This window comes from Pipistrellus kuhlii, unplaced genomic scaffold (genome assembly GCF_014108245.1).
Source record: "Pipistrellus kuhlii isolate mPipKuh1 unplaced genomic scaffold, mPipKuh1.p scaffold_m20_p_10, whole genome shotgun sequence".
NCBI lineage: Eukaryota > Metazoa > Chordata > Mammalia > Chiroptera > Vespertilionidae > Pipistrellus > Pipistrellus kuhlii.
Genome location: NW_023425405.1, coordinates 11420200 through 11429434, shown reverse-complemented (window position 1 = coordinate 11429434; position 9235 = coordinate 11420200). Strand labels below are relative to the sequence as shown.

Below are 9235 nucleotides of genomic sequence, written 5' to 3'. Positions count from 1 at the left end.
CAGCCAGACCCAAAGGTTGAGGTGTGGCTATTTTACCAGCCTACCTGAACAATCAGAATTGAGTAGTCATTCTGGTGGATATTAGTAAATAAAAAAAGCCAACCGGCCAGTGTGGCTCAGTTGGTTTCAGTGTCTTTCTAAGCACAGAAAGGAGGTGGGTTCAATCCCTGGTCATGCTGAAGGCAACTGATGTTTCTGTCTCTCTTTCTCTCTAAAATCAATTAAAAAAAAAAATTTAAAGGCCAAGGCCTTCTGGACTGATAGTCCTCTTTTCCCGAGGCTAAAGATGAAGGGGTGGGAAGGTATCAGATTTCTTTTCTCAAAGAGTAGCACAGCCATATTTTGACATATGTGTTGACCAGCGAATCAGGTCAGGTTGATTCCTGTCCAGTTGTTCAATCCCCAGTAGGGGGCATGTAGGAGGCAGTTGATCAATAATTATTATTGATGTTTCTATCTCCCTTCCTATCTTAAATCATAAAAATATATACATATATACTTTTTGTTTTTAAGAGAAAGGACAGTCTTGGTTTAAGCTCAGACAACAATGGATACAGACAGGGCAGACCCAACTGCCTCTGCCTCCAAATTCAGAGGTTCATTTACCCGTTTTAAACAAAGTGTTTTAAGTACTTTCATTCTCCTAAATTTTAAGTGGTTAAACCTCAGATCTATGAATTAACCCTTTCTAATCACTAATTTTAAGGGCAGAAATCAATGACACACAGTGGAAATATGTATTCAATTTTATTTCATTAGAAAAATTCACTTAAGCCACATGGTGGCTATAATGCCCATGTCCCGAGCATGCTTTATCCCACTGTTCCCTTCAGACCAATACATACACACTAAGTTAGAAGACTTAAAAACATAGAACAGTGAGAACTGGACACCGAACATACTTATCTTCCCCTCCTTACATCCAAACTCACACCTCTTTAACCGTTACCCACACACAGAGGAGCTTACACGAAAGAGAAGCTGAACACCAAAGAAACTGACCACAAGCCACCCAAGTCCAAAGGAACTCTTCACAGATGTATAGAAGTAGGGCTGAAAACACCATCATCTCCCAACAGCTGGAGTTACAGCACAGTCCTCTTCGAAGAGAAGTCAGCCACGCTGCCAAGGACATCCAAGACTCCAGGGAGAAGAGTGAAATCACTCCATTCCACAACCATAGGCAACCCACTCACACCTGCCCATAAAACAGTCTTTTTCCAGGGCAGGAGCATCCAGATGGAGGCGCCCTTCCAGGGCCTAGTAACAGTTCTCTGCTAACACTGATGCTGAGCTTGCCTGCCCAGGAACTGGGACACCAGGCTGGACGGGTTTAGGCCAGAGCTCCAAGGTTACAGCTGGTGGAGGGAGGTCTTATCACACCCCTCGGGATGGATGTTCTGGAAGGCTCTTGGGGATTCTGTGATGGCCAGTTGACCTCTGTTGGTCCAGGAGCTCCCAGGTGGTGGGTTCTCCCGTAAGCCTTCCAGGGACTCCATCAGTCTAACAAAGATGGAAAGCAGGGTCAGCGCCACACCTAAGAGATAGAGGTTCAATAGATGCCTCATAGCTGAAGGGATCCCACTCTTTGAAGAACAGTAGAGCTGCCTTCTGCTTCTGGAAGACTTCTGGGACCTGAGGAAAGAGAAGCAAGGTTAGTCTAGAGCCTTTTGGGATATGCATGCATCTGGCCCTGATTCTTCTATCTTCCCATGGAGCTAAGGGAGAAGCCCAGCCAGTCAGGATACAGGGACCCATGATGTCTTTCCACAGCAGAAGCTCAAGTATATTTACACTGTAAACTCCATGGCCGAGGAGCCAATCTTGTTTCTTTTCATGAGCCTTCCTCAAAACTTTTACTTCTGAACGTAAAAACCTATACTTTTCCTGTCAGGTGCAATGCACAATCCCAGTGTCACAGTCCAGGGGGGTGGAAAGCCCCAGTTGCCTAGCAACGGGCAATCAATTGTAGGGTGGGACCTCCCCTTCAGGGTGGCTTTTCCTCCTCTAGCATATTTGAACCCTCCAGATCTTTCCTCCCCAGAGATAACATCTATGCCTCAGATAAGCAACAAAACCAGCTACTCCATGATGGGACCAACTGCACTGAATAACCACGCCTGCCCTGGGCCAGCCAATCAATCAGTGGAGGACACAGCCCAGAAAAGACACACCTGGAAAACTACAGAATATTCTATTGTGATCTTCTCCCGGGACTTCCTTAAATTCTCCACCCTTAAACCTTTAGCAGAGAGTACCCAGTGCACTCTCCCTTCCCATTCTCCCTCCCTGCCCCAGGCAGTTACCATTAGCTTCCTCACTCCTACGCTCCTTTACCTCCATAACTCTTCCTAAACTCATTTCTTCTAGGAATTACTTCTTCTACCTCTGTGATTTATCAATTATTCTTATAGTTTGGTTTTTAGCTCTGAATTCTTTCTTAGACAGAACCCAAGAATCGAGGTTGTTGATCCCAGGTTTGGCCGGGTCAGACACCGGTGCCTTTCTGAGGCCTACAACAGGACTGTCAGAACATGTGCTAGCCAGGCAGGTGTGGCTCAGTGGTCGAGGGTCGACTCATGAACCAAGAGATCACTGACTCAATTCCCAGTCAGGGCGCATGCCCGAGTTGCCACTCAATCCCCAGTAAGTGGTGTGCAGGAGGCAACAGATCTTTGACATTTCTCTCTTTCTCTCTCTCCCTCCCCCCACTCCCTCTCTAAAAGAAATCAATAAAAACACATGGGGGGAGAGGGGGGGAGGAACATGCCCTTGAGAAAGCAATTTGCCTGGGAAGCCTCCCTCATATCTCATTTAAGGTTTTCGAGTTAATCATAAAACTTTTTGAAGGTCAAAGTAATTCTAAGTCGAATCTATCAAGTTCACTTAGTAAAAAAAAAAAAAAATATATGCTGATTATCCACAATTTGTTAAGCACCCTGGAAGGTGCGAGGGCCACACGGGGCCCTGGAGACGTGAACCCTGCCCTCTTGGGGCTTCCAGTCCAGGGGCAAAAGGCAAGAACACGGCAGCTGCGCAGGAGGTGCCAGCGGTGCTTTGGGAGAGCATGGCATGGACGCCTACAGGCCCAGCACCGGCGAGCAGCGACGTGGGCCACCTGCATCCCAGTGAGGACCCCTCCTGGGGAGGGCGGGGCTGGAGGGCAGGGTGGGGAGCGGGCGGGGGCGCCGTAAGGAGGGAAGCTCCAGAGGCTCCGCCACAGCGCAGGGGAAGGAGGCGGCGGCCCCGCAGGCAGGCAGGCAGGCAGGCCGAGGATGGGGCCGGGAGGTGGGCAAGTCCAGAGGGCCGCTCACCTGCGGGAGGAAGGGCCAGGGGCGGCCGGCTCGCAGTCACAGCAGGCCGAGCAGGAGTCGGGAGGAAAGTCGGCCGACGGGAGCGCGAAGAGGCGGCTCAGACGACCCTCAGGAGGCAAGCGCGCAGTCAGCAGCGAGTCGCAGGGCAAGGCCGCGCACACCGCTCACTTATAGACAACGCCGGCCCCGGGGCCCGCGCGTGCGCACTCTGGCCCGCACGCCGCCGCACGTCCGCACGCGCGCAGGCGCGTCCGCGGCCCCGCCCCCTCGCCCGCGGCCCCGCCCCCGGCGTGTGCGGTGGGTGGTCTGGGGCGGCCCCCGGTCTTGGGGTCGGAGCTGTTTCACAAAACTCGCACCGTGGTTCTGAGTCCGTGCGGTCGGCAGAGGCGAGGCGTGTGTGTTCGGCTGCTTTCCCCGCCGCAGGAAACTTGGGAAGAAATCAGAAAGTGTATCCTCCACCCCCACACCAACCCGGTGGAAAACACCCCGGACGTTCCCGCATCCAGCCCTCCTCTGGCCCGGGATGGAGTGCGGGCATCTGAGGATGGATTCTGCATTAGCGGGGGGCATCAGACCACCACTCCATCCCCAAGCCCCCGTTTTCTCCTGATTGGGGGATTGAGGAGCCGACGTTCCAGGAGTTTCACTTCCTAGAGATAACAAGATTCCAGATCCCGAGAAAAATGAATTCCTGACTCACAAATGCTTCAGGAAATGTGAAACACTCTCGCCAGGCCCTGGTGTCCGTGTCTAACTGCCCATGAACGTCACTTTGCACCCGGGCCTCAGTTTGTTCTCCTAAAATGGTGGCCATCGGGAGTTTTTAAGGATGCTTTTCAGATTGAACCAACGAGCTAACACATCCCAGTGCAGCCCTCTACCCGGGCTTGGGGGCGGGGGAGCCTCAGGACTCCCCTCCCCACCCCGCAAACTATAGACGTGTTGTCCGGAATGCGCCCGATGGCAGATTTCAGAGTTGAGTCCTGGGAGGCCCCTGGACGGAGCACCCAAGCCCCCTGGAAGGGAAAGCTGCCGGCGGTTTCACAGGCAGCTTCCTGGAGGGGAGGGGGGGGAGGTAAGGGCCAAAGCTGGCGGGCTGGTGACTCTCGGCAGGCCCACTGAGCTCTGGGACTGGCGGGTCTGCGTGCCGGGCTCCAGTGCAGGGGCGGGGGGAGGGGGGGTAGCTGGAGCCCGGGATCCCCGGGGGCCGGGAGGGCTCAGCGGGAGCGGGACTGGGTGCACCGGGAGGGAGGAGCCAAAACCCAGCTGCGACCTTTCCCCCGCATCCTGGGCTCCGGCATCTGCCCGAGGGGGCGGGGAGACCGGGAAATGAGAAAGTTCGGGTTGAAAACGTGTTGGCAGGCAGGCACTTGGAAATGGATTTTTTTTTTTTTTTCTCAGCCCGCAGGAATGTTGGCCCTGCGTCTCCCTAGAATTTCGTCTGTGTTTGTGCTCGCCTCGGCGATTCTTCTTTCACGCGGTTGCTAGGAGAGGCTCTAGCTCGGAAATCACTTCCAGGTGTCCCAAATGCCATCACTAGCGTAGCTCGAGGGACTTGGACGAATCTTTAAAACTGATCTGTACTTGGGTGTCCTCCACTGATATAGGGGATGATAACAGTCCTTACCTGGGAATTAAATGAGTTAATCCACATAAAGCCCTGAGAACTCTGCCCAACACCTAAACTATCTGTAAGCCCCTGTCGTTGACTACAAAACTCCCAACGAGGGCCTTCAGCCTCTGCTCCGTGAGTGAGCACAGGAATTCCACAACAACCTCCCCCTTTGGGTTGTTTGTCATAGTGAGCTGTAGGGGAACTCCCTCCAGAGATTTCACGTGGCTCCCACAGTAAAGGCGTCTAGAAAATTTGTGGCTCTCTGTTTAAGCGTCTGTGACTGTTTAACTTTCTACAGCCTCAGGTTTGGCTGACTACCCAGCAAGCTGAATACTACCCAACGATCCACACCAGGCCCCAGGAAGGATATTAATGCATGAAGACAGTGGGACAGCTGCCTGAGGGTATCTGCTGACTCAGACATGCTCTGCTCTGGCTGGTGGTGCACGTGACCCCCCACCATATGGTTTGGATATCAACCCGCTATAAAAGAGAGAGAGAGAGAGAGAGAGAGAGAGAGAGAGAGAGAGAGAGAGACCCAGACCCAGTCGTGGGAGGAGGTAGATTTCCTCTAGGCCGGCCACCACTGGGAGCAAGCAGCTGCTTTGCATGTATATGTAAATTTCTCCTGTTAAAGTGCTTATAAATTTGAATAAGGCTATATGTCAGTTCCTCAGAATCCATCCTGATTTTAAACTTTTGGAGCTTCCCCCTGCCCCCCTCCGGTTATAGGACAGCAAGAAGCTAGGAAAATTCAAGGACAAACTAAAGAAACTAAGACAAATAGTTAAACAGCAGTTTGCAGCCACCTGGTCAACCCTTTCTTTCTTCCTAAACCAAGCACATTTAAAAGTAAATAGTTTATACTTCTCCTCCCCATCCAGAGGGTAAATAGCTTAAATCAACCCACTCCTGGAGAAAGCAGAAATCCAATTAATGCCATTTGTCAGTAACCTCAGCCAAGGACAGATGAAGTTAAGAGACTAAATCTCATTTTGGTGCATCAGCATAATGCTGATGAATAAGATTCTCCCCTAAACACCCAGCCTTTAAAATCCCTTAAAACTACCGAAACCGGTTTGGCTCAGTGGATAGAGCGTTGGTCTGCAAATTGAAAGGACCCAGGTTCCATTCCGGTCAAGGGCATGTACATTGGTTGCTGGCACATCCTTAGTAGAGGTGTGCAAGAGGCAGCTGGTCGATGTTTCTCTCTCATCAATGTTTCTAACTATTCCTCTCTCTTCCTCTCTGTAAAATCCCTTAAAACAAATGTCCCAGCTCTCTCCAACTCTCCCAGGAACACACCCATGCCTTCCCCTCTGCCTCTCCTTTCCCACAGGCAAGCAGCTCCTAAACTCTAAAGGAGTTATGACAAGCTCCCAAGAAAGGACATACAAGATATCACCTCCTATTCACTAGGATTGCTGTTTATTTATTTATTTATTTAGGTTTTCTCTCTTTCTTGTTTTTTTGGGGGGAAGGGGAGGAGGGAAGGATTGCTATTTACTTAAAAAAAACAGAAAGAAAATAAGCATTGGTGAGGATTTGGAGAAAACTGAATCCTTCCTTATATGTTGCTGGTAAAAAGGTACAGCAGCTGTGAAAACCAGTTTGGCAACTCCTCCAAGAGTTAAACATAGAGTTACCACATGGCCCAGCAAGTCCACTCCTAAGTATGAACCCATGAGAACTGAAAACATGTTCACACAAAGACTTACACAAAAATATTCATAGCAGCTTTATTTAAAAATGCCAATAAAAATGGAAACAGCTCAAATGTACATCAACTGCTGATGGATAAACAAATGTAGTATAAAAATATTATATAGCCATAAAAAATGAAATACTAATACATTGTACATGCACCCTGGCTGGTTCTGCCCAATGGTTACAGCATCAGGCCAAGGACGGAAGGGTCCAGGTTCCACTCCTAGTCAAGAGCATGCACCTGGATTACAGGCCCATCCTGGTCCAGGAGGCAACGGATTGATGTTTCTCTCTCAAGTCTATGCCTCTCTCTCTCTCACTCTCTCTCTCACCCCTCCCTCCCTTCCACTCTCTCTAAAAAATCAGTGGAGCCAAAACCGGTTTCATTCAGTGGATAGAGCGTCTGTCTGAGGACTGGAAGGTCCCAGGTTCGATTCAGGTCAAGGGCATGTACCTTGGTTGCGGGCACATCCCCAGTGGAGGGTGTGCAAGAGGCAGCTGATTGAGGTTTCTCTCTCATCGATGTTTCTAACTCTCTATCCCTCTCTCTTCCTCTCTGTAAAAAATCAATAATATATATATTTTTAAAAATCGGTGGAGCTCTTTCCAGCCAGCACTAAGCCATGGGTATCTCTCGGGACAACCAATACAAGCGCCACAAGACAAGGGGCAAGAGAAAGCTCTATCACAGGAAACGAAAATATGAGCTGGGATGCCTTGCTAGCAACACTGAGTTTGGACCCCGCCACATGCACATAGTCCCAGTGCGGGGAGGCAACAAGAAGTACCCAATTTTTGAGGCTGGATGTGGGCAACTTCTCCGGGGGCTCAGAGTGTTGTATGAGCAAAACAAGGACTATTGATGTTGTCTACAATGTACCCCACAATGAACTGGTCCGCGCCAAGACCCCAGTAAAGAACTGCATTGTGCTCATTGACAGCAGTACAAGTCCCACTATGCATGGAGGGGCCAAGCTGACTCCTAAAGAGGAAGAGATTTTAAAAAAACAATATCAAAGAAAATGCAGAAGAAATCTGATGAAACGACAAAGAACGCCAAGTCAGCAGTCTTCTTGCCTGCATGGCTCCAGACCAGGCCAGCGTGGCAGAGCAGATGGCTGTGTGCTCGAGGGCCAGAGGCTGGAGTTCTATCAGGAAAATCAAGGCCCAGAAAGGCAAATAAATAAAACAATATGTCCAGTGAAAGAAGTCAGACAGAAAAGGACTCATATTGTATGATTCCATTTATATGAAAAGTCTGTAGAGACAAAAACTAGGTTATTAGTTGCCAGGGGCTGAGGGAGAGGGGAAAGGATGGAAAGTGACAGCTAATGGGTACAGGTTCTTTTTGAGATGATGAAAATGTTCTAATATTAGACAATGGTGATGGTTGCACAACCCTGTAAATATACTCTAATCCACTGAATTGTACACTTCATTAAAAAAAATATTTCTTATTGATTTCAGAGAGGAAGGGAGAGGGAGAGAGAGATAGAAACATCAATGATGAGAGGGAATTATTGATTGGGCTGCCTCCTGCAGGTCCCCTACTGGGGATCGAGCCCACAACTTGGGCATGTGCCCTTGGCCGGAATCAAACCTGGGACCCTTCAGTCCGCAGGCCAATGCTCTATCCACTGAGCCAAACTGGCTGGTGCTGAATTGTACATTTTAAAAGGGTGAATTCTGGCATATCAATTATATCTGAATAAAGCTGTTATTCTTTAAAAAGAAGGGCAAATTAGCCACATCTTCAAATGACACACCAAAACAGGGAGCCATGGCTAGTGTGGCTGAATTGGTTGGTAGTCATCCCGCGCACTGAAAGGTTGCCAGTTGGATTCCCAAGCCAGAGCACATACCTGGGTTGTGGGCTCAATCTCTGGTAGAGGGCCATGCAGGAAGCAGCCGATTGATGTATCTCTCTCACATCGATGTTTCTCTCTCTCTTTCCTTCTCCTTTCCTCTCCCTCTCAAATTCATTTAAAAACTTTTTAAAGACAAAAACAAAAACAGAGAGTTAACCACTGACCCTTGCTAAGGAAACCTTTGAAAAATATACCTAAGAAGAAAACTGAACCTAGAAGAAAATAGTGAGATGCAAGAAGAAACGGTGAGTAAACATTGAGAAAACATACAGATTAAACAAACTAATGACTACTCAGAACTATTTTAATGTTTACATTGGGACAGTAGAAATAACAGCATGCAGTAAAAGTTGGTCAATATTTAAACTAAGATGGCAGTGGTGAGCAGAGAAAGTTGAGCAAGTCTTATTTGGGAGGAGGATAGATATTCATTAATTTTAGATATTTTAAGTCTCCATTAACATGTTTAGGGTAGCTCTTTCTCTTCCTTTCAGTCTTCAAGCCATTGGATGGAACAAAGCAGGTGTCTGCAGTGAAGGAGAGGACCGACGGCTCAGAAAGGAATGTCTCCTTTCTTTTCTGCTGTGTCCTCAGAGTCTGGAATGCTTTCAATAGACATTTGTTGAATGAATGTGTGCATGAGTGAATGGATCACTTTCTTATTCCTTTCTGGGCCCTGGTCAAATGTCATTTTTCAGGAAGGCCTTCCTAATTATCTATGTAAGGCAGCA

At 48.8% G+C, this 9235-nt stretch overlaps 1 protein-coding gene and 1 pseudogene across 1 annotated transcript; one reads left to right on the top strand and one right to left on the bottom strand.

Moving 5' to 3' along the window:
• Positions 1-728: 728 nt before the first annotated feature.
• On the bottom strand, positions 729-3558 carry HILPDA (hypoxia inducible lipid droplet associated). Its single transcript, XM_036426248.2, is given in 3 exon segments — positions 729-1418; positions 1421-1635; positions 3315-3558. Coding segments are annotated over 2 exon segments (189 nt in total). The 5' UTR covers positions 1569-1635; positions 3315-3558; the 3' UTR covers positions 729-1377.
• A 3658-nt stretch (positions 3559-7216) lies between these two features.
• LOC118711020 lies at positions 7217-7819 on the top strand (annotated as a pseudogene).
• The last annotated feature ends 1416 nt before the right edge of the window (positions 7820-9235 follow it).